This window comes from Anser brachyrhynchus (assembly GCF_964034855.1).
Source record: "Anser brachyrhynchus genome assembly, chromosome: 11".
Taxonomy (NCBI): domain Eukaryota; kingdom Metazoa; phylum Chordata; class Aves; order Anseriformes; family Anatidae; genus Anser; species Anser brachyrhynchus.
In genome coordinates, this window is record NC_137706.1 from 19,237,921 (window position 1) to 19,262,911 (window position 24,991).

Sequence of the window (24,991 nt, forward strand, 5' to 3'; positions counted from 1 at the left end):
ACTGAGCTCACGGACACCCCACAAAGCACCCCTGGGCACCCCACACAGCACCCCCAGACACCCCACACAGCACTCCTGGGAAGGGACAGGCAGCAGCGGCGAGGAAGGTGTTAAGGGGCTTTGTCAAGTGGCACTGACATTTTAAAGAGGAAGCTCAGGGTACGTACACTTCATGTGAAACGAAGCCTTCCCAAAATGCTATTTTTAAAGCTAGCTGCTGTAGTGCAGTAAATGTCACGTATAAAAGTGCTTTATTGTGTGCAAACACCTTTCAGAGCAAACGTAACCTCGGAGATCGTGAGTTCATCCCTACAAAAGAACATTTCACTGTCCAGACGTGTTCAGCAAGGTTTTGCCCAGAGGGGGAAGAAAAAAAAATGCAAGAGAAAAAAAAAAAAATCTTTACTCCATTTTAGGACTGCGAAAGGCATTTACTAAGACATTTCTGTACAGCTAAAACGTTCTCTTTCATTATAATGTTATCTCATTAAATATAAATTTACCTGGACCTGACTCCTCACTATCGGAATGATTTAAGACCTCTTTCGCTAGGTAGAGAAATTAGACCAATTAATAAACCTGAAATCCTTCTGCCACAAGGATTTCCCCTGAAAGGGCTTTAGCAGCAGATTTAGCCCTGGAGTGCTTCAGGCGAGCTCGCAGCCCGGCTCTCTCCGGCTGCGAAGGCAGCAGCGGTTGCAGCGAGCAACAAGTCTGCCTCTGTGCCGCGTCACCCAGCACCGCCTCGCCGGCGTGACAAAGTGCCTGCTGGGGAGGGTCCAAAGAAAGCCCACTTCATCTTGCGTTTCCTAGAAATCGGTTAAAAAAAAAAAAACAGAGAAAGAAAGGACGAGAAAAAAGCCCTCATCCCGAGCTGTGGCGATGGAGGGTGCCGGGAAGCCGAGGTGCTGCCCCCAGAGCAGAGCTGCCCGCCGGCCTCTCCTCCGGCCGCCTGCCTGCAGCCATCCCGCGGGCATTTCACGTGTTTCACGTGTGGTAAGTGAAATCCTGTCAGCATCGCCTGCTTGCCACTGTTACCTGGAGACACTGCCAGCAGGTTCCTCCAGCAGCTTGCTGAGGGGGTGAGAGTTACAACAGACCTGCATCAACCGAGGTTATTTTGCTGCAGAGAGGAATAAAGCTTGGGTTAGCCCCCCCATCTGCTATTTTGCCTCTGGTCTCCTCAGTTCCGTGCTGGGAGAGCACCTCCATGGTGCCTTCTCCTTCAGGGGCATACAGACACAGCACACACACACACACGTGCAAATCCTCCATCGTTCTAGCACGTCCCCACAAACAGAGGACAGAGAAACGAGCCGGAGCGACCCGTCACCTCTCCAGGCTCCCGTTCTGCCCAGCGGGCTCTGGGTTGGGCAGGCAGGGATTCGCCCGCCCAACGAAGCCCCGCACGCTGCCAGCAGCTCTGGTTTGGAACTCAACACCCACGGGCGGCCGTGCCCCGGTGCCCTCCGTGGGCCCTTCCATTTTGCTTCACCTTCAGCTCTTACAAACCTCCCAATTCCCGAGACATCTGAGTTCCCCAGGCTGTCCTAGCACCCGAACACCTCCCAGCTCTGACCTCCAGCCAAGCGTTTGCCCTCATGGCATGGATCCTCCTCCTTCCCCGTTCCTCCCTCGCTGTGCCTTACACACCTGGGAGGGCTGCCAGCCCGGCACGGCCGAGTTCCCACTCCCCAGAGGACAACTGCCAAGGGCTGGTGACTTACAGACACCTTCCTACGGCCGAGGGCCACGAGACAGCTTACCCACCACCCCAGGGACCCGCTGGTGAGAGCTCAGGGGGACCCGGAGCATCCGGCTTTACCAAGAGGCTGCCCAGGAATAAAAGCTCCCCTAAAGCACCGGCAAGAAGCTCTCCCTTTACCAGGCTGCTTGCCTAAACTGCATTAGATTTACATTAAAACCCCATTAAAAATATCTGCGTCTGTTCTCGCTCGCTTATCGCTCCCCAAAGAACCGTGTGGCGTCCGGCCATTTACCGCGCCTCTCCCAAAATCTCCTGGCCCCGGAGCTTTCCCAAGCGAGGGCTGCAGCTCACGGCCCCCGGCATTTCCTGCAAGATGTGCAGGGACGCAGCAACCCGCACGGGATTGCAGCGGGTCGAACACAGAAGGACCTCGCTCCGCTGTCCGTCTGTCACAGGTTCACTCGTGGGGAAGTGAAAACAACCCCAACTGGGTCACAGTTATCACCCAAAACTGCATCCCAGGCCAACAGGGATACCGCCCTAACGGGACACGGCGCCAGCAACTTCCCTGGCAGGATGGGCTCGAATCCACCGGGCAACTGGATCGAAGAAGAATGGACAATCCCATGGCTTGTTCGAAACGTTATAGAAGACACAGGTTGAATGTTAATCAGAAAGAGAAAAGTACTGATCATCACCATATCAATGGGCTCAGTTTAGCTTTCAGCGCTCATTATTGTCTGGTGTGGGACGCAGGACTGAGGCTGCCCGGGTATTTCCAAGTTTCAAAGTTATAGCTGTGGTCTGGTTCCCAAAGGCTGGCATAGAAAGGACTGCAGCGACTCTTAGGATTTAAAAATAAAAGAAAAACATGACAGCATTATCCATGCAGCAACGCTCAGGAACGGGGTCTGGAGTATTTTACAGCTGTTCTGCTATAGCCCAGCACACACGAGGACGGGAACATTTACTTTAGCCAACCACAGAGTGCACGAGCACGCAGGGTTACAAGGAAAGGGGGACTTTCCAGCACAATGCACAGCAACCAGGGGAGCCGAACCAGAATATCAAGATGTGGCCATATTTCCCTATTATTGACCACTGAAACACCACGAGAACCACTGCAGCTCCTTTCTTCCGCGTATAATCATCATATTGATGAAACTGGCACCGACCCCGAGCTGGACGCGGCTGTTCCGCCCCGCCACACAAAGAGACGCAGGCACAAAGACAACCAGTGACGTTATGTTGGCTACCGAAGAAAAACAAAACCCAAGCCACTGTTCTTCGCCGCACACCCTCTGCTTGGCCAGGAAGAAAACACGCTCTCAGAAGTGACTTTCAGACCTCGGTTCCGAACGAAGAGCTGACTGTTTAGCACGGTAACGAGGCACGAAATGATACCAGCTATGACGCAGGCTGCTCGGCGCTTCGTCTGTGCTGGCCACCAGGCAGGTGCCCGAGCGCTCGCCCTTCGATTGAGCTCGGCTGCCACGCCAGAACACGTCCCTGCGGCACCGCTTTAGTGCAGGACGGTTCTGCTGGCGTGCCAAAGCAGCTGAGAATCAGAGAGCATTGCTTTCCTGGCAGGTATTCCTCCTCGCCTGGGGGAGACAGGCACAGGGGAGTTCTACGTCTAGAAAGAAGGAGATCGTCGCGGCCCATCAGATACGATATCCGGCTCTGAGGATTAGAGCCGTGTCACAGCGCGAGCCAGGGCAAACGGCAGGTTGTTCCTGAACTCACACCTTGTAACATTTTGCTGTTTACTTAATTATTTTTTTTTTGAGACCGATTTCCCTTCTGAAAGCTCATCTCTGTCCTCCCCTGCCTTCCCCCCCACCACCTGCCCAGCTCCTGCATTCTCACCGGAGAAACCGCCGGCAACCAGGGGGCCGTGAAGGTCTGCCTCGTCTTCACACTCCTCAACGAGACAGTTTGCTCAGGAACTGCAAGCCTGCTTCTCCTCCGCCCTCCAGCACTTCCAACCTCAACGCGTGTCGCTGCGCTGACCCTTTGCACATCAGCACCCGTGCCACAGCTACCTGCTTTACACGGGTGGCTGGAAACAAATTGGTTCGCTGTGAGCTGCAGAAGGAGCAGCGTTTGCTCAGTAACCATCGAGCAGAGCATTGCACAAGAGCGGCTACTTCAGCCAGCCCGATATTGCAAACGCCAAAGGAATTTGGTTCCCTCGTATCTCTGCTCATGGGACCTCTGTTTAGAATATTTGGAATTTCTCAGACTCCACCGCGCTACGACCCCCCCTGGGTTTCGCTCTGGCTCTCTTGCTTTCACCACCTTTCACCTCCAGGAGGTTGCTCCCCATCCCTGCACGCTGCTCCCGGTGCTGGGGGGGATCTCTTCTCCTGCTTGGCTCCCCCCATCTTCATTAACAAATTGCCTTCAACGAGTGTCCTGGGCTCTGGTTCAGAGAGGCTGCCGGAGAACCGCAGCTTTGTCCCTGCAGGGCTCCTCAATTCGTTCGCTCTTTGATGCCCTCTGGGATCCGAAGCAGACAATGCTGATTATTTTTTGCAATTTCGACCTGTGGCTTTTCTGCACCGAACCGGTGGAGGAGGCGGGGGGGGGAGCATTTCCTGAGCTCACCCTGAGAAAAGGCCCATTCCGGCAGAAAATTCAGCCCTCCCTCCCGAAAACAAGCCTGCTCCTGCCTGCCCTCGCTTCGGCCCTGACGGTGGAATTTTAATTGAAGCGACTGGTGCAGGAGGGGAGCGGAGGTGTGGTTTGGCTGCAGGACACCGGGCCAGGACCTCCTGGACTCCCCACCTTGCCCTGACGGTTCCTCCTGCGGTGCCCTGGGGATAACCCTGCGCCGTGCAGGAGAGCTCTCCTTCCACCGAGGGGGCACGGGAAGGTTTGCAGGCACTTTGACGCCGAAGCACAGGATTCTAGACCTAAGAATCCTCCCTCGGCGTCCTGGGAAATCTGGTTCCTCCAAGCTTTCCCCGCCAGCAAGGTCAAAACCGCGCTTCTCCAGGCTCGCTTGAGAACGACAGCCAGTCTGAAATTAAGTCGAAAAGTAATTTCTCACCCGCTCGTGAGAGAGGCCGCAGAAAGCTTAAACGCGTCCTTCAAAGCCCAAGCGACCTTCAGCGAGAGCAGCACAGTCCCATGAGGACAGAGCAAGTGGGGGCACACGTCCCCAGGGCAGAGCTGCTGCTCCCGAGGGACACAGACCCGGCGGTGGCTCGTACCCCGGACCTGCCCCGTGGCACCTTTTGACACATTCAGCTCCCAGTTTTCAATATTTATCCACGCTACTGGAGCACAAGAAAATGTTCAAGGGAAAGAGCTTAATGGGAAACAGGGCACGTCCCTCCTGTGCTCTTCCTTCACCCCATGAGATCCGTCTCTTGGTAATTCGATGAGAAGCTGTTTTTCCACCCAAGCTCTCCCTCGAGTCCCAGAGCCAGCGGTGACAGCATGAGAATGCTATTTGGGAACGGAACTGGAGGACTGTCAGCTAGCTTTGGGGGGTTAAAAACAACAACAAAAAAAAAAAAGGGCAAAGAAAACCAAACACAGGAGGCAGGAGATGGCAAACTGTGAAGATGCCTAAAAGCCAAAGGAGGCGAACTTCAGAGAGCGAGCACTTAGCAGGGCTCCGCCGGCTGACGGCCGCCTCTCTCCCTTCGCTCCCTCCCCTAGGTCTCAAAGGATGAGTGTGCGTTTCTGGGCAGGGCTGGCTGCAGCCAAGCCTCCGCGTGAAATCAGCACGAGGACACGGACAGGAGAAAAATGACTTCGGGCAGACGGGGCAAGAAGCTGGGGAGGGGAAAGACAGGGGGAAAGCAGTCCAGAGGCTGCAAAGAAAATCAAAAACGTTACGAAGCCGGGGATCCCCTCCAGCTGGGACGTGCCCTGCGGGGGACAGGGGTCCCTCCACACTGGTGCAGGCCGTGTTTCAGGCCAGGTCTGTCCCCACGTGTGTGACGGGAGGATTCCAGTCCTGCTTTCGCAAGGGAAAGCCTCCGAGGCACCCCTCCATCACCACGAGCACCGGGCCGCCGCGCGGCTCCCTGCCCTCAGAAGGAAGGGGAGGCAGCGCGCGAACAACATCCCCCTGTCCGTCGCGGCCCCAGCGCCTGCATACCTCCAGCGGTAACCGCTGCTAGCAGGCTGAGGCACCTCGGCAGACGGACGGCCAAGCGCCTATAAAGGAGCCTTTGTGCCGGCTGACGGGGAACAAGGCATTTTCTGTCCCCGACCACCTAGCCGAGCGAGCGGGGCCGCGCGTTGCACGCTTCCTCCGCCCCGGGAGCCGCGAGGGCAGATGGCGGGACGCAGACACGACCTGCAGAGCCCCGCGGGGGTCCCCCGTGGGGAGCCGTGCCGCGACGGCGCGGAGGTGACGCCGCCCTCACCCCTCATCTTCCTCCCGCACCAAACCCGTGCTGCGTGGCACCGGGCGGGCAGGGCTGCGGGTCAGCAGGGACTCGTCCCCGCGGCGGTGTCCACGCGGTCCTGAGCCCTGCCATCCTAATCCCACCCCCGGCCCCCCGTCCTGCCTTTTACCCCATCACTTATCCTTTTCACCTTCACCCTAGTTCCCCGCTCCGAGTCCAGGCTCGTTCTCTGAGGCCGCAGGAGCCGCGGTGTTATTTTTGGCCCGGAATAGATAAGGAGCCACGTGGACGCTTTCTCCCCCGAACAAGCGCACGCGGCGGTGACGATACCAGCAGCAGACGTCAGGACTCGGCTGCTCACGTTATTCCACGGGATCGGAGGTGGCTCTGCTTGCAGCTGGGCCCGTCACGACGCAGCGGCAAGGCGACACGCAGCTGCAGGAGGCTCTCGCAGCGCCTGCAGCACGGTTTCAATGCCAAGGAGCCAGAGAAGGGGGAGAAAGGTTACTTGGAAAAGTCACAAAAAAATCGCTCTGCTCAAAACCTGGAAAAGTCACAGCTTCGTAATATTCCCAGGGAGGAAAAAGCCCTGCTGCTTTGTGAAGATTAAACCCACTACTGTCTCTTGGTTGGTTTTTGCTTTTTTTTTTTGTCTTTAATGAAGTTCCCCTTGGCCAAAGATGTTAGGAAGTGTCTTCGACAGGAGAAGGATATAAAACCGAGCATGTCAGCTCAGTAAGCTGTGATAAGGTTAAACAAACACGTAAGGCAAGGTAAGGGTGAGGTTTCTTAACAAATCATCCGTGAGAAGGTTAAACAAATTTCTCTCTTGTCAGGACAGCAAAGATACGCGTGCTCACAAGAAAACCTTTGCTGACCTGGACTGCGAACGCGAGAGGCGTGCGTGCTGGAGTCACCCCAGGCCAACAGGGCCATAGCTAGGGAAGCATCGGGGCTGAAGGCTGTATGGAACCACTAAAAATGGGGTCAGGCTTCCAACCCACCCATAAATGGAGGAGGATTGTAGGAAAAAGTATTTATAAAAGGCCAGACCTCAGACGCAGACAGTTGGCCATCCAGCACTCATGCACACTGACCATTAATTATGGACACCCACTGCTGAGAAATTTCTCAGTCCTTATTAAGGACAAGGAACGTTTGCCTTACGCAGAAACGCTGAGGAGCGAGCTCTGCTGTCTCATGGGCAAATGTTTTCTCTCCCTGTAAGACAGTAACACATTAAAAAGCACGGCTACGAAGGATTAAGGCAGCTCCGTTAATACAAACTAGCACACTCTCCTGCGTTCCTCGCTAATACAGCGGTGACATAACCAGCCAAAACATTTAGCTTCAACTCAAATAAGGTTTAAAGAAGTTACTGCCAAGTGATTAAGCCCATTGAAGGCTTATGAGCAGAGGAACCTTCCTTAATGCTCCGCTGCGAGTCTCAGCGCCCTTTTCTCACCGGTGGCACCGAGCTGGGGCAGCAGCCGTGGGGAGGAGCAGGCAGCGAGCTTCCACCACCAGCCCCGTGCCTCTCCAAGCCACCCACAAGGGCCGAGCATGGTCACAGTCCATGGCTGGGGTTTCGTGGTGTTTCCTCGCTGTGCTTCCCTCCTCGTGCCAGCAGGGAGAAGAGGACAGGAGCACTCCGGGACCCGCAAGCAGCTCTTCTGCCACCATCATCCTGCTTCCTAACGAACTGCTGCCTGAGCCCAAACTGTGGGCTCCTGCTTCCTTCCTTGCTAATCCTAACCTCTGTCTAAGAACCTGTGCTTAATCCCCGAAGAGTGCCAGATGCTTCCGAGGGCAGCTTCCAAGAACAAAAACACGGCTCCCAGCTGGAGCTCCCCAAAGCCATTCAGTAGGGAGGATTAACCCCAGAGCCTTGCATGGAGTTTAGATGCAGTGGGCACGACCCTACCCGTGCTCCGCGGTTACACAAGAGCACGTCGTGCCTTCTCCCAGCCATCTTTCTGAGTTAATTCCTCTTAAGTACGAGGTCCGGGAGCTGCACCACCCGGGGCTCCATCCTGCCCTGACGTGCTCTCAGCCGCACGCCGGAGCGGACACAAAACGCAGCCCCAGCAACGTCGCCAGGGCGTCACGAGATGCACAGCATCTCGGCTCCAAGGGCGCCGCGCAGCCTGCAGAGCTCACCTGGGCGCAGGGAACCTGCTGGGCTGGAAAAGGGCTCGCCACGGGGGCCTTCCTCCGTCCACAGGGCTCCTCGTCACGGTACGCAGCGCGGCACGGGCGTTGTATAGGTGGATAAGGAGATTTCCAGTTCAAAAGGTCTTAGGAAGCGTTTGGGGCCACCAGCAGCAATTTAAGTTACACTCAAGCTTTTGACTTTTTCTGAAGCCACCGTCATCGCCACACAAGCTGCAAGCCCCCGGCATGAGGCTGAACCCATTCTCGAGCGTCCCACCGACAAAAAGCTGCCACAACTTCTGCTTCCCTACTGCAGCAATATTTTGAACTTGCTCAAAATGCAGCTGAGATCATCGCTGACGACTGCCTTGCTTTCACTGAGGGCAGCAGCGGAAACCCACCTTCAGGAGTGGGGTTTAGAAACTAACCAGCGCCGAACTCTCGGTTCTGCAGGGACCCCAAACGTGCTTCCTACCCGGAATTTCAGGATCTAAGAAATCACCACCAGTCGGTCCCCCCGGCCCTCCCAATTATGTTCCCAACTTCTCCATGCCACGTAAAGGTCATTTTGTTGGAAGATAATCCCCACCCTTTGGGCAAGCAGGATTTCTGGCAAGATTTTAAGAGGTCTCCAGCTGATAACCATGAACGTTCGCACCGCCAGCAGCCCAGATAAGCTTTTAACACAGGAAATTAGTGCTAACGCGTTTTAAGCATTTCAGCCATCAATTAAGGACGGTGCAACAGCCCAGCAAAGTAGGACCGAGTTCTTTTTTTCCAAATCGGATGGGTTTGGAAGGCAAAACAACAGCAGCAGGTCTCCGGCAGGGAGGTTTCTACAGGAAATGAGGTTAGGCAGATGCCGAGCAATTAATCCTCCGGCGGCACAGGGCACAGGCTGCAGGAGGATGGCGCGCGCCACCCGCAGAGCCATCAGACACAGGCAGAGCCCCGCGCGAAACCTGCGGGCTGTCCTCCTGCACCTTCTCCAGGGCCACCCGCGAAGCGCCAACCATCCCAGAGCCGACGCTGAGCCTCGCCGCCTGCCTCGGCAGCACCCGACGGTGGCTTTCGGAGGAGGAAATGCGGAAAGAGAACAGGAATCAGCAGTTCCTGGGCCGAGATGGGGGCTGCCCTGGTTCTGAGAGCTCTCCCCAGCAGCAGACCTGTGAGCAGACCTGAGACCTGTGAGACCTGTGAGACTGCGGTGAGCTGGCAGCTCAGGAAGGGGCTGCCCCAGCCCACCAAGCACGGGGAAGCGCTCACAGAGCGCTGCATCGAAGCAGCCGCAGCCCACTGGGTGCTATTTTCCCCCCAAAGCACTAAGAAGAGCCTTCGAAGCAGGCTGATGCTACACGGCTGGCTGCAAGCAGTGCCTAGAGCAGCTCTGGGTAACGATCTGGGCTCCTTCACTCTGGGTGCAAAAGAAAATGATGCTTTACGGTAAACTGTTTTTTATCTAAGTGAAAATAGATATTATATCAACACCCACCGTATCCATCCATTTCAAAGCTCCACCTTTTATTTCTTTGCAATAATTTAATCGCTTTGATCAAAAAACCTAAGTATTCCCCCAAATACCAAGCACAGTGCAGCCAGCACTGGAAGCACCGGCGCTGGAGGCGTTTCTGCCACCCCTTCGGTGACCTCAGGCAGTTCACATCGAGCCCCTTCCCCACCTTGTTTTCCTTTCCCATCGCCACACAAGCCTGGCTTTTCTCTCCCCGCCTCGCAGGCTCCGACACCTCCGTGCTGGCGGTGCTTTAAGCTGCTCACCCAACTGGGCTGGAGCAGCCCGAGGGGAGAAAAGCAGGTATTCTCCCCCGGGTTTACACACACCTCGCTCCCAAAGTATCCAGGGGGGCCAAGCCAGGGGGGCCAAGAGCCCCAGCTGAAGCCGCTTCGTGTCCACTGCAAGTGAGAAAGTCCATTTTTTTTTTAACTTTTTTTTTTTTTCCCCTGTCTTGTCACCTGGGGCATTTCGCCGAGATTTTGTTTACGCGGAGGGAAGCGCGGAGAGGTTTGTTCTTCCACCCCGCCCTGGCCTTTTATACACAGAGATAAGCGCTAACTAAGGTGGAAGCGGCCAGCTCGAAGCGTAACGGGAGCCAGCTGCCCACACAGGTACCAGCGGCCGAATTTCCCCGTGCCCTTTCAAGGTCTCCAGGCAGGTGGGATTCGCCCACGGCAGGCGGCGTGCGGCTCTGGGATTACAGCGCAAAGTCGCCGGCGAGCTCCTTAGGGGCAGAGGAAGGATTTTCTCCCCCCGCTGTGCCTCGCGGGCCGCAAAGCAGGCGCCCGCCCTGCAGAAACGGGGCAGCCTCTGCAGCCAGCCCACAAGGGAAAAATCCTCCGGGAAGCTTCTGGGCTCCGATTCCCCTCCCTCCTGCCCCCACGGCTGCTCAGCTGAACGAACTCACAGCCCCACGCGCCTTCCGCGCGCCTTAATTAAGCAAGCGGGATGGCGAGGTATTACGGCGGGGTTCTTTATCCGGCCGTGCCACGACGGATTAGCCTTTGCTGGCTCGTCCTCACGGTTAAGAGCTAAGCCAGACAGCCACCTAACTCGGCAGGCTGACGGATCCTGACTCCTAGCAGAACTGCTGCACTTCGAAAAGCCAATAACGGGGGGGAAAAAAAGCAATATTTCTGTTTTCTGGCTTCACGGGGGAAGCCTCCTTGGTGTCTGCGCTACAGCATCACGCAGCCCCCAGCGCAGGCGCTGCGGCAAGCCCGCCAGCTCGCCAGAAACACGCTCGCTGCCTCTGTGCTCACAAAAAACGGGTCGGTCCCGAGCAGCACCTACAGCTCGCAAGGCACATGGGAGCCCGAATCACGCGGCCTCCCCCTTTCAGAGCGAGGGCTGGCAGAAAGTCACCGAGGTCCAGGCTCCAGTGACCTCGGTATGATGCTCGGAGCTCGATACAGAGCAGGTCTTGATCCCCACACCACACAAAAAGCCTTTACCAACCTGAGTTCAGAGGTCAGTCAGCAACGACCTAGCGGTGTCAAGTCAGTTCTTCCCCTCTGAAATATTTGTTTCTCAAATACGTAATTATTTTCTGAAGTGAAAGAGCTTGGTCAGGACTTGGGCGCAGATCTGAGGGCTCTCCTCCCGTTCCGAATCCTCCCAGCCCACACCTTGGCTTCGCCAACCCCGGCTGCTCCCTCCTGTGACCTCCCTGCCCTCCTCCTGAGCAAACACCGCCACTAAAATTAGAGCCCCGCGGCCGTACCTCGCTGCCCACCCCCCCCCAGCAGCCACAGACCACCTGTCACATCGGGCAGGTATTTCAGTCTGCCCAGGCGTCACCCCCCTGCCCGGATAAGGCTCTCCTCTATTCCTACCTGCGTGCCCTGACAAGGAACCGCTGCTCACCACCCTCACGGAGCTCAGGCTCTGTTCGTGCACCCCCCCGGGACAAACAGCCACCCACTTCTCATTCTGAAGCCAAGCAGACACCTCTGAAGCGCTTCAAAGATGAAACAGAGCGCTTAAGAAAGGTCCATTTACAAACATCCACCCTAAAAGAGGGGGCACGCCTGTATCCTCCCTCTCTCCCACACTTGCAGCTCACATCGTAGGTTTCTGGAAGGGACAGAAGGCATTTCTGAACGTCGTTCGGATTATTTCATACAACCCTGAACTTGAGTTTTGCTCAGGGCAGAGTCCCTTCCAGAAGCAGCACGTTCCAGCGCTGCCAACGTACTTGGCAGATCCGAGGCGCACTTTAAGGGCTCTCCTAACTTCAGTGGATTTCAGAGCAGCAATTATCTTCAATTACTGCAGATGAAAGACCGCACAAAACGCGAATTCGAACCCACCCTCCTCCCAGGAGCCCCCCAGTACCCGCAGTCGCCACCACCCTGCTTCTCCCCCAGCCGACGCCCAGAGGCTCGGGCTGCTCTTCCCTGCTGCGCTCGCTCCCTTTGTCACGACCCCTTTTGCCATTTGTATCACACATATTAAAAAAAAAAATCTCGCTTCTGGAGGTTTAAGAGCGTTCGGTGGTGGTGTGGAGGAAAGCACTTCCCCCTCCGTACCCCCCCTTACTGCTGTGTTCCTCCTTTCTGTCACTGCCTCAGCCAGAGGAGAAGGAAAACCAGACGGGGCGCAGGCGGAGCGCGGGCTGCTCGCTGGGTCCGGCCGTTTCCACCGCAGGGCAGGAAGCAAAGCTGCTGGGCTCACCTGAAAGCAACGTGTGTCGGATGGGTTTTAATGCTGACGAGGTGAACGGGGTGCGCGTCAGCACCGCCCTGATTTCTGGCCGCTACAAAGGGCTTGTGTTAAAGCTATCAGCGCTCTGATGCTGAGGGTATTGAACGCTGCGCCTTAAAACGAGACAAACAGGATCGAAACAACACCGAGCTGCAGAACAACAGTTCCGTAACTCAGACACGTTTAAAGGAAACGCTAAACTCAGAATGAAAGCAGACCACGAACACGCTGGGACTGTTTAAGTGACAAACCAGACACTGTCCCCAACGCTGAAAGGCGTCCTCAGGCTGAGCAAGCAGGGCGGCGCGTGGCACACCGCCGCAGCGCGCGACAGCGCACACCTCCAGCACCCCTGGGGTCTGTGCAGCTGGGTGAGCTACAAAAGAAGGAGGCTTAAGTGTGTAAACCGCTGCTAAGGAAAAGCACCAGATGTGCAGAACACCAATATTCCCTACAAGCGCAGAGTCACTTCCTAGCGAGCTCAGCACAAGCCTTTCCTCCCCTGCGGGAGGAAGGCCCGCACCGTGCATCGCCCCGAAGCACGGAGCTCCCGTCTGTACTCCTCAAACACTTCACGGCTCCGTTCTTTTTACGACTTCTCCTCCCAGCGTGCTGCACGAAGTCCACAGCTTTGTCTGCCCCACCCCACGGAGGGCTGAGTTTTGGAGCTATCTGTCGAGCAGGCCGTGGCAGTCTCGGTTTTGTTTTCACGCCGATGCCAACCCCTCGCCGCACAGAACATTTTAAGAGGTGTGTCTCATCCGCGACTCACCCGACCCGCCTCCTGTAGGGCCACGGCTACGAGCCTGGCCCCGGGAGCCTAAAATCCATCCGCTGCTCCTGATGCGCCGCGGACGCAGGGGAGTTTCAGTTCTCCCCAAACCTGCCTGTTATTTTTGTGGCATCTCTTCTGGGGCGGGGCGAAGCAGGAAGCCCGAAGAATCGCGGCGTCAGTTCTTTCTGCTGTATTTACTGAAAAGCTCCCGACAGCAGGGAGAGCACGAGCAAACCCTTAGAAGCCCTGAAATAAGCGGTGCCGCTAACGAAGTGCTCCGCGAGGTACCGCGGAGAGCAGCGAAGCGACAGAAACACAGGAAGGGGGGAAAAAGAGGGTTTTGAGACAGCCTGCTGAGAGCAGAGACACGCAGAGCCGGGGCTGGAGCTGCGCTTGGGCACAACCCCAGGGAACGAGCCAGTGGAGATGAGCAGCACAGTGAGGACATTGTGGGATCCCGAAGTCAGAGAAAGGCGGCAGTGACAGTCATGGAGATGAGTAAAATGCCTCCGGGCACAGCGCCCACGGCGAGAACAGCACAGGGAAAAAAAAAAAACCACCCCCAAAGCGAGGTCCTGCAGGGCTTCGCGTGTCCGAGGCGCTACGGGTGGGAGCAGGGAGCTGGGGGTGACTGCGGCCGGAGACGTGAGCTCCTCGCTGGTGCTGCTCAATGGGAAGTGCAGGATGAGCGGGGGAAACTCGGGTTGTCTGGCTTGGGTTTTCGTGAGGCCGAAGCAGCTCTGCCTGCTGAACCTCGCGCTGCAGCCGCTTCCCTTTCGGTGGGAGCCGCGAAGGGCGCCGTGCCCTGGCGCAGACCAACCCTTTGCTCCACCAGAGGCTCGCAGAAACACAACGCCTGGCGCCGCGCTCACAGCCGCCTGTTAGTTGACGTTCGGGAACGTACGAGGCACGGGAAACGTCGCTTTTACCCCGAGCTTCTCCTACCGCAGCTGTTAGGGCAGCTGTGTCATTTCGCACAGCTATTGCTTTATCTTAAATAAAATACCAGGCGCATTTAATCAAGTTGTCCGGGCAGTGAGAGGAGCGCATCGAAAAAACGGAAAGATGACAGGTTGTTCAGCTGAAAACCCTCGACTGGATGAGAGCGGGGCTGTTCCCCGCAGAAGAGGCGTGCTTTTACCACCCAGCGTCCTCCCTCCCTCCCAAGCAGCAGAGCTTTGGCATCTCACGTCTTTGCACGGAAGGACCTCACGGCACGTGGGAGCACCCAGCGCTACGGATAACTGAACAGCGGCTGACCAAACGAAGCTGATTTTGAGGAAAAGCCCAACCTCACCCTGTCAGATATTACTCCTAGTGCAGTTGTTTGCCATCATTAGTTATTTCAAGCCCAAATGGGGTCGGATTGACTCCAAGGGGTCTTTGGCAGCCTCAGCAGAGCCCAGGTGCTGACCTGCAGTAAGCTCGCAGATGCCCCATGGGAGAGGCATTCACAAGGAAAGTTATTCCGATCCGGAACGACTGGAGTGAAAATTTCACGCTGCTAAAAACGGTGGAAAAAACGTTACTGACTTCTTGCTAAGGGCTAACCACGACACTGGCACTGCGTAAACTAATTCCAGGTCGGTCAGCTGGGAATGTGGGGAGCGGCTGGTAGTCCAGCAAGCCTTCAGGACCGACAGATAGGAATAAATTACTGCAGCTGGAACCCTCCTTTCCCTTCCACAGCGGCCTTCCTGTCACCGAACTGTGAACTGAAGCGAAGCAAGAGCTCTCGGGGGCAGCGGATTCAGTAAACACATCAAGAGTTCAACACGAGTCGCTGCTGGTGAGAGCGAGTCAGCAGCAGCACCCGTCGGCGTCCGCGACCGCGGCTCCTCCGTCACGCAGACAGAAATCTCCCTCCCTCTCTTTACCACGTCTCCCAGAAGCACAAAGCCGCAGTTGTACGCTGGCCATAAACGCTTGAATAAAAAGATAAACCGTTCGCTCTCCCTTCTGCTCTCACCTCCTCTCTCCTCTCTCAGCGAAACCCCCGGCGCTTTCCCTGGGAGGAGCGTTAGGAAGCGCAGCTCGAGCCCAGCAGGTGTTTTCGATCAGACAGTCTGTAAACACCCAGGGCTCGCTTCAAAGGGCGCAGAGGAGGGGGTTCCTCGCCCCTCGGAGGAACCGCCGGCCCCGGCACCCCGCAGCAGCAGGAAGCCGCGGTGGAAACACTGCCAAAAGCAGCCTGGGGACTCTTGGGTTTTTTTCCCCCCCCCCCTCGAGGTGCCAACTCCGCAGCCACAACCGCGTGGGCAGAGCCGGAGTTTCGGTGTAAGAGCAGTGGCTTGGCTCTGCCGACATCAAGGAGCCGCGCGGCGGGCGGGCGGGCGCAGGATGGGGCTGCGTGACGGTGCCAGCACCGATGAGACATCTCTGCAGTGGCTGCGGGGTGGGAAAAACTGCCACTGTCAAGGCAAACATCTGTCAGCCTGGCACGTTTGAACCGCGGCAAGAAACGCGGCACTGGGAGCCTCGATTTTGCACGCTGACACTGGGACGCAACCAGCTCAAAAAAAGACGGCTTGAGCAGTCAGGGCTGCAGGGACCCGTGGCCACTCTGATTTAGGTTTATTCCCTTTGTGTCTAAATAAAGATATCCGTTATGAGCGCCGAACGTTCCTCCCACCACCCCGGCGTGCCCAATCGGCCTCCGCTTCCCTCCCCGCTTCCAAGTTCGCGTAGGTCCCTCCTGGGGCGACGCTTGTCAGAAACGAGAGTGTACAAACCGCACGGCTGGGACCGCCAGGTGGCAAAGGGAGGCGAGCCCCGGAGCCGCTTCTGCGCGGCCCCGCGGCAGCAATCCCTCGCTGCCAGCCTCTCCCTCCCCCAAAACACCGCCCCCCCAACCCCGTCCGCCGCCCCCTCGTCCTTACCTCGTAGGACCAAACGCACTGCACTCCCGCGAACCTCCGCACGCATCTCCCCACCTCCACGTCCTCGTGGGTGGTGTACATCTCCCGCAGGCACTCGCCAATGTGGGGCACCATCCTGCGCAGCACCTCCCGGCTCATGATCACCCCGGGGCCCCCCATGCAGAAGTTCTCGCCCGGCTCCAGCGCCAGCTTCCCCATCTCCTCCGTGGTGCCCAGGCCGGTCTGCCCGAGAAAGAGGGGCTCGCTGCTGTTCAGACTCCTCAGGAAGTTCTCCAGTTTGTCCCCTTTGATGTAAACGTCGTCGTCGGCTCTCATAAACCATTCGTATTTGTCCAAGTAGTGGTCGTGCATGTATTTGAGCATCATGAACGATTTCTTCTGGGGCGGGTAAGAGTCATCCACGCCTGGAAGCGGCACGATGGGGATGGGAATGGAGGTGTCCGAACCCTCGCTGGAGAAGAACTCGACCTTGCCAGGAATGGTTTTGGACCAGGTTCTAGGTTGCAAAAGACAACGAGAACTGATTGAGCATGCAAACAGAGGCAGGCAGAAAGCGCTACCCAGCAGAGATAACTCAGAGCTGCACCTCATTTGCTTTACAAATTTTCTTTTTGAACGCCTCGAAGGGTTATTTTTTTTTTCCCCATGCAAACACGGACGCTCGCATTGCACCCCGAGCAACTGGCTGAACACGCAAAAACATCTGACAGGGCAAGCACCTGAGCACCGCTTTTGCAGCTGTAGCTGTAAAAAAATACAGTAAGAGCAGTTCAGTAGCGGTGGGCAGGGTTTCTTACACGTACTTGGTGTTGGTCTAACAGCAAAGCTGAAGGGAACCAAGACAGGCCAACGACTCGTACGACTGGGTTTCATGCCTCAAAAGCTTCCCTGCGAGCTCTTCAGCATCATATCCACCCCCCGCCTCCCCTAAGCACCCCCCAAAGCCCAAATACACGTTCAGAAGTACTGACTTCCAAGAAGTAACGAGCCACTAAATTTCACGTGAACTTGTCAAGAGCCAGGATCCTGCGGGAAAGCAAGCAAAGGGCGGCTCCTCCAAGTGCTGCAAGGCTTCGGGAAACGCTCCTGGTTGCTTGCAGCCACTGGAGAACCCCAGGAACGATAACCCCAAAAGGCTCTATGCCAGCAAAGGACTGGTGTAAACGCAGACCTAGGACGTCGATGGGGAGCACGTAACCCGAGCGGTGAGCTGCGGCACGTCCAGCGGCTCTCCTCACGCTTCGGGCCGGATTTTAGCAGGAGGCAGGCCCCCAGAAGGGGAGCCCGCTTGGCACGAAGCAGCACGGCGACATCTGCTCCGCACCTTGGTGCTCGGCTCCACCAAACCCGGCCCATCCGCGCGGGGACCGCGTTGACACGGCAGGAAGAGCCGCGGGACGCGGGACTGCTCCGTAAGACAGACAGCAGAAAAGTCAGCCTCCTCCGGGGAGGACTTCCAGGCACGTAACCCTTACAGCCTTGCCCTAAAAAAATACGAATTTTGAGCTTTCAGAGCCATTTCAGTTCTAACTTCGAGAAAACAGAGTTTAGGTGTCCTTCACGGGAACATACAGAAAACTATTTTCATTGATAAATGGACAGCTTTTACCCCTTTTTATAGGGATAGGAGAATATTTTCTCGTTACGTTTGGTGACTTTGCTCAGAGTCTCATCTGCATTCAGAGCCCAACGCGGAAGCACCCTCGAGGTGAAGGACACAGCACCTCGCATGCATCACTGTCACTTTCACCAGATGCCTCCCAGCACGGCTTCCTTGCCAAGAGCTGAGCAGATTTTGGGCAGCGCAAACCACATGCAATTCAAAAATCGACAGAATTAGCTCCCGCACCGAGTTGGGAATCTAAAAATATTTCAGAAAAATTAAACCTCCGGTTTGCCTGGGAAATGCAGAAGCATTTAATCGGGACTGAACATCGACTCCAACACCTTAACAGCTACGCACTGCTCCAGCTGTGTGTAACAAATACCATACAATTACTTTAAAGGCTTTGTCTTCTGGATTTCTTACTCATAGGGGTAGCGTTCTGCTGGAAAAGTTTAGATCCCGACGTCCCACAAGAGCACACGGTGAAGTCAATGGAAACATTCCTGCTGACTTCCCAACAGAGGTGATGAGGCCTTTAATCATCGGTGATGTAATTAACGCGTGGTGCTCCTGCTTATGGTTACGTCCTGGTAAAGCACTGAAAACTGCCCCTTATAAAACAAGACGAAGTTTTACCGTGTATTTTGACAGCCCCCCCTTGCATACAAATACTGGGGTTCGAATGAAAAGGCTACGTGGAAAATCGTTCTTCCCATACCAGTGCATGATCGAAATTTACAGGCTTCTTCCCCAAAAAGCAGGTTCTCGATGCGTTCCAACTTCAATCTCTCATTTTTAATGCTCCCGATACCCTGAAAGATCTGCCTTTGTAAGGGCTGGGAGCCACAGACAACGTGGGATGGCTTCTGCCAGCCCAAGGTTTACGTCTTTTCTGGGCTCTCCAGGAGTGGTCTTCGCTTTTATTTATGTATTTATTTGCCTCCCCCCTTGCGTTGGTTCCCGGTTTAAATTTCCTCCCAGCTCTCTCCCCAGCTCCCCTCCCCTGGGGACCCGCTGAAGCATTGTCGGGACAGAGCCCCCATTCAACGGAGGGGGAACAAAATGCACGTACGTCCGTAAACCCTGGCAGATTTGATTTCCAGCCCTCCCGTTGCTTTAAGCCCCTTGGCTCAGGGCCAGTTTGGCCCAATCTTTTCTTGGACCCGGTCCACAGTTCAGTTTCATGCTAAAACAGGAGCCCAGCGCAGAAATAACCCCGAGACCAGCGCTGCCTCGGCCCGACGAAGCCCCCGTCCGTCTCCTGCGGCAGCACAATTCCCGGCTCAAGGTGACTCGCTGGGAATTTACGTCCCCAGCGTGTGTTGGGACCCGGACAGATGAAATGTGCTCCCCCACCAGCAAATTGCCTGAGTGTTTGTGGCAGCATGAGCACTGCTCCTCCGAGGCTCAGACAATGGGAGCCGCCACGGGCTGCTCCTCGTGCCCAAGCCACAGCTCGCTGCTTCGTGCGTCCCCTTTTTAGGGAAAGAATACAAAAAGAATAATTTGTTCAGGAAACGTTACTGCACCTAGGGAAAGAAGCAGAACCACAGATATTAAGGTCACTGCAAGCACATCCTTCTGGCCCCAGCCACCAGCAGGATCGAGGACTGGTAAATGCTGGGATGAATTCGGATCAAAGCTGCTTTTTTTTTCTCTGACACTGCAAAGAGGCAGACCTGGCTCGGCCACAAGCGATGCTGCAGATCCACGTGTTACCGGCGGAATTTCTTGCCAGCCCTCCCATCTTTAGGTCAGTTCCCCGTCTCCCATCTCAGGTTATGGGCAGCAACCTGACCTGCTGGGCTCCCTGACAGAGCCCTGCTCTCAAAGCACCACCTTCCTGCTTCGGCACTCGCTGCCACCGGCTGACATCGCTCTTCTGGCCAGGCTTCTCCAAGGGAAGATTTGCAGAATGCATCTGCAAATGAGTTCCACGTTTGACGGCAGTAATAAGAAAAAAATAAAACATTTTCAGAGAAACCTGGCACCCTCCCTCCCCTCCCGTGGATTCCTGGGTCACCCTCGGTTGTTTAAAGGAATTGCAGCCCCAGTGTCTCTGCCACCAGACCCCTGCAGTGATCGCCTCCGCTGCAGTCACCGCTGGTGGCCTCGGCCAGCTTCAGGTCCTGCCGTGCTCGACCCGGTCCAGAGCGAACTATCAGGTTCTGAACACAACCGATACGTGCACTGCGCCGGTCATTTAAAAACCAGGCAGCTCCCAAGCTTATCTCCTTGGTGTAATCTGAATCTGCTCGGTTAAACGGGAGGATGTGCATGAATCAGGACAGCAAGGCTCTCTGTTACCTGCCTAGCAGCAGCGCTGGAAACACGCGGGGCATGTGCGACCTGGTTTCTCTCGGTGCACTGGGCAAACAACTCCAACAAACTAGAAGCCAGCACCGACAAGAGAAATTAAAACGCAATTTAAACAAACACGTACACGCAAAAATTAGGCAACGCTTCCGTAGAAGAAACCTCTTAGCAGAGGATGTTGGGACTGTTCCAGTGTTGTTGGCTAACAAGTCAATTTTATCGTCCCTTAAGTGGCTGGATAACAGCTGGGATATCCCGCGTGCACCTTCGTCTGAGCAAATCACCAGCACACTGGATGCAAAGACTTTGACAGAGCTCTTACAGGTAGCTGTGCAGTACAGCACACTGCGTGCACAAAGATAGTTCTAAAAAATATATACACATCTATTAGAAAAGGTGACCACTACTATAGCTTCTGAGTGCTGCCGTAACTAATTTCTTCATTTAAAAGTAAGCTATAAAAGCACAGCTTGGAGCAGCACAGATCTGGAAAGTTGTATCTTCACTTTCCATAGTGTTTATTATTTATTTGAATTACTTTGCTTTATCCTCAGCTCTGCAGACTTGGCAGAAACGGCCTGCAACCTTACGCAGACAGTGCCCCCTTTGTAGAGACCCGAATTAGAGACAATTACAGAAAAATGTGTTTTGCTTTTGTCCGCGCAGTTTGGGAACCTCCCTTAGAAGAGACCAGAGAAATCATTTTAAGTTTGCAGAAACGGTCATCTTGGGTAATTAACCTGAAGAAAATCGTTATTTGTGAAGAACTCAGCAAGATAAGGGACCTACGGGACTTGCTTCTCGGACACACATTTCAAGCAAACTTCATGTTTAATTAGTGGTAGCTTTGCACAATTGTTCTTCAAAAGCCCAGGTGCCATCTTTCCACCAAGATTTGCTACAGGGGGATTTAACAGAGAACCTAAGCAGCTTCCCCAGTTCCTTAAAGTCCTTTGAATTAATGAGACGCCAGTTTTCTGTCCCTGGGTACGCACGGATTTTCCTCGTGGAAGAAGGGACAAAAAGGGATCCATCCCCTGCAGGCAACTTAATTTCTCCACATCCCCCATGCACCAGTCGATCCTACTTGCTTTGTGCCCTTCTGTCCCATGAACGTTCTCAGAAACGTTAGGAAAAAATCCTGTTTCCTGCTAGGAAAGCCCAGGTACGTCACCTTTGTGCCGGATGGCACAGGAGCAGGACACACAGAATTTTCCTGTGGCACTGCTGATATGCTGAGCAAAACACGTATAGCTCCGTCACGACGTTCAAGGTCAGTGCACGTGAATTCTCCCAGGAGATGTGAACGCACACTCCGCAATCCATCTTCCCACCTCACCAGTGACCAGAAAACCCCACAGCCGCCACCCAACAGCTAGCCCCAGGTTCTGAACTGAAAGGAAGCATGAAAATGTGGTTTGCATTATACGCCGGCAGCAGCTAGGGCGGGCTTAGACAGATAATACCCACGCCGTGAGACCCCAAATCCTCCTGGCTGCCTCTCACCTCGCCTCCTCCAAGCACTCGGGTACTGAGACTCCGGTGCGGCCTGCCTCCCCTGGGGCAGTGCGTCCAAAACGGAGCCACCCGAGGGGCAGCTTCTGCCTCGAGCTCGAGAGAGGGGGGTTTGTGGCACTTCATGGTGCCGTGGGGACCGTCCCGAACCGGGAAATACCATGGCTCTGTTCCTGCAGGGACACCGGGCAGTCACACCGCCACGGGCAAGGCAGGCGCGGTGTCGGATGCCAACCTCTGACACCCAGCCATCGGCGGCATTCGCACCGCTCTCCTTTCGGGTTTCCCTGGAAATCTAGTTGCTATGCAAAACAAAAAAAAACAAAAAAAAGGGAAAGAAAAAAGGGTTAACTGCTCGATATTTCTGTTCTTGAGACAGCAGGCTTAAATCTTGCGGGAGACTGCTTAGTCCTTATTGCCTCTCCTTCCTGTAGCTCTTTCAGGACAACTCCCCTCAACTGCAAAGCCATTAGCACATAGTGCTGCACTTTCCCTGAACCCCAGCCGTACTTTAACTCCTTCCTGCACTGCTCTTTTCCTGGCTATTTCGCGCCCTTTGATGTGACACCGCAGTTTCTGCGGCCGCATTTCGCCGGCCTTCTCGAAGGGAAGCTCCTCTAACCTGGCTGTCAGATGCAATCACCGCCGAAGCTACGAATCCGCCCTGCGAAAAAAAACAACAACCTGGAGATCTGAAGCTTATTTCTCTGCCTCGCAGACTACAAAAGCACGACTGTTTCAAAGGGCCGGCGGCTCCTGGAAATCCAGCAGGCCCGCTTTGCCTTGCAGTGGTCATTTTGCTCGTGATTGATGTTCAGGAAGTGGATTGCTTCCCCTCTTGTTAGACCCTATCTGGATTCACAGCAGCAAGGATCAGCGAATGCTTTCCGCTCCGGCCCCTTTTAGCTCTGCCCGTCAATGGCCTTTGAGCCGCGGCAGCGCGGAGGTATTCAGCCCCTGAATCCCTAATTCCTTTCAGCGGTATCAAGGCTCCGCACACGCTGCCACCCCGGGAAAGCCTTGCGAGCAGCTTCCCGTTTCGCTCGCTGTGCCAGCGATTCAGCTCCCCAGGATGCTTTGTCAGTGTGGTAATCCCAGCGATTGTCTGCCGGAGCACTTCATGGCAATCAAAAGCCATTTACGATTTCAGGTTCGTCTTCCTCTTCCCCCTCCCCACCTTCCCCCGAAGACGCCTTCCTGTCACCAGGACATTAGCTCGTTTCTTTTACCAGTAGCGGGGGGGAAAAAAGGCGTTCAGCCCTACCGCAACGTTACCAGCTCTCATTATTCGGCCCTTCCGAGAGCTGACAGCCCCTCTAGAGGTTAAACCAAAATAGAAGCACAATAAAAAGTGATGCTCAGCCCTCCTTCCTGGGCCTGAAGGAGCCCGACTCGCCAAGCTGCATCTTTAACTGTTTTATTCGTGCACAGACGTTGCAGATCTGGTTCTGAGCTCTCCTCAAGCACGGGACTGTTCAGCAAGCACGGGCAAATCCAGGTGCGAGAACCCTCCCCACACCAGCACGGGAAAACATCCAGGACTAACACCCCTCTCTGGACAACGTCGTGACAAACCGTCCTTTCGGGGATTCCTGACACAAAATTTGGTGGCCGCTCGACCGATTGCTCTGCCGCAAAACCTGCTACGTGATGTCCCGGCGTGACTCCAGCCTTCCCGTATGTAAATGGGAATCGCAGGGCTCGTGGGATTTGCAATCCAAAGTGCCCCATCCCACACGGTGAAGAAAAATACAGAACCCTGAAGAAACACATTCTTTCACCCGTTTCAAAGGATCAGTCACACACCCTCTGTAACTTAATTACAGGTCTACTGCCGAAAGAAGGCATTAAGTCTCCATTACAACCCTCTTTGGTGCACAATACGCTGCAGATTGCCCAAATTAAGCAATTTGACTGCGTTTGGCGCTGATACGAAGAGCTGCCCCTTCCCAAAGCAGGGGCAGGCAGCAGGAGGAGACGGCCCGGCCACGTCCATCCCGCCCTGCCCGGCCAACGGGGCCACGCGTTTCCCAGCGGGACAGGGAGGCGATGGAGAAGGCTTTCCTTCAGCACAGGCACCGAGGGGACGTTTTACGAGGCAAAGACCCGCCCCGGAGCCCCTGTGGCCTGCTCGGAGCCGGGCTGACATTTCCAGCTCTTAACTCTTTCAGACTCCCGGAGCGAGGGGCGTATTTCGGCAGGGCCACGTCTCCGGCACGCCAGGCTCCGAGGCTGAGGGCTGAAGCCCCGTCTACACGCCGCCATCCCCGTCACCGGGGTCCACGGCACGCCGTGCAGAGCACAAAGGTGTCCCCTAAGCCCAGCACGGTGACCGGGAGCGGGTTCCTGTGCCGGCCCTACCTGCTGCAGCCCCCGGCGGAGGCGGCGAGCGGAGGCCGGCTTCACCCTTTGTTCCCAGGCGCGTTTGCTGGGGCTCCATCTCCTCGGCCCGGCGCAGGGTTGGGGTGGGTTTTTTTATTCGTCCCCCTCTCCGGCGCTCCCCCAACTTTTATTTTTAAGCCTTTTATACGCGATTACAGCTAGTCTTAGAAGGGGAGGATTGCCGTCTTTGGCAGGGGAGTCGCAATTACTCTTTTCGGAAGGGAGGACGGCCTTTTACACGTTACCGCAATTACTCGCTTCGGAAGGGGAGGACGGCAGCGCCGTGCCCGTGTCAGGCACACCGAGGCGAGCGCTTCGCCGTCCCCAAACCCCTCGGCGACCACCACCGCGGTCCCCCGGGGCCGAGCACGGAGCCAGCCCTCAGCGACAGGACTGTCCGTCCGTCCATCCGTCCATCCATCCATCCTCAGGGTGCCCCATGCAGCACCTCAACCCCCCTCAGCCCCACCACGACCCCCCCCCCCCATCCCGGGGGCACCCCCTCACCCCGCGGGGCTCAGCCGGCTCTGCCCCCCTCACGGAGCCTCCCCCCCTCGGCCCCTCTCACCGGTGGGCGGCCACGGCGCGGCTCCTCAGGTACTTCTGCGCCGTCATGACCCCCACGAAGAGGAAGCTCCGTGCCTGCGGGCCGGGGCGGCGCGGCTGGGCGGCGGCGGCAGCAGCGGCAGCGGCAGCAGCGGCAGCAGCGGCGGCGGGGGGCGGCGGGCGGCAGCCCACCGGGCGGGCTCGGCGGGGCCGCGCCGCCGCCGCCAGCTCGGAGGCTCGGGGCAGGACGAGCCGCGAGGCGAGCACGAAGCCCAGCACCAGCCCCAGGAGGACGCTGAGCCAGGCGCGGCGGCCGCGGCCCGCCATGCCCAGCCCGGCCCTGCCCGGCCCCAAGCAGCCCGGCGCCGAGGCTCAGGCCCCGGGGCGGCTCCCTCACAGCCCCGCCGCCGCCGCCTCCTCCTCCTCCTCCTCGGCCACCGCCGCCGCCGCCGCCAGCCGCGCCGAATCGCCCAGCGCCGCCATGGGGGGAAGGGGAAGGGACGGGAAGCGGAGGGAAGGGG

The 24,991-nt window shown here is 56.3% G+C and overlaps 1 protein-coding gene across 1 annotated transcript in view; it reads right to left on the reverse strand.

The window, feature by feature from the left end:
* CHSY1 (chondroitin sulfate synthase 1) overlaps positions 1-24,952 on the reverse strand; it is a 66,648-nt gene extending 41,696 nt beyond the window's left edge. The window contains exons 1-2 of the mRNA XM_080607665.1: positions 24,493-24,952; positions 16,106-16,601 (exon numbers count right to left, since the gene is read on the reverse strand). Coding sequence (XP_080463791.1) covers positions 16,106-16,601; positions 24,493-24,797 — 801 coding nt within the window. The 5' untranslated portion in view covers positions 24,798-24,952. The remainder of the gene's footprint in view (positions 1-16,105; positions 16,602-24,492) is intronic.
* Between the last annotated feature and the right edge of the window lie 39 nt (positions 24,953-24,991).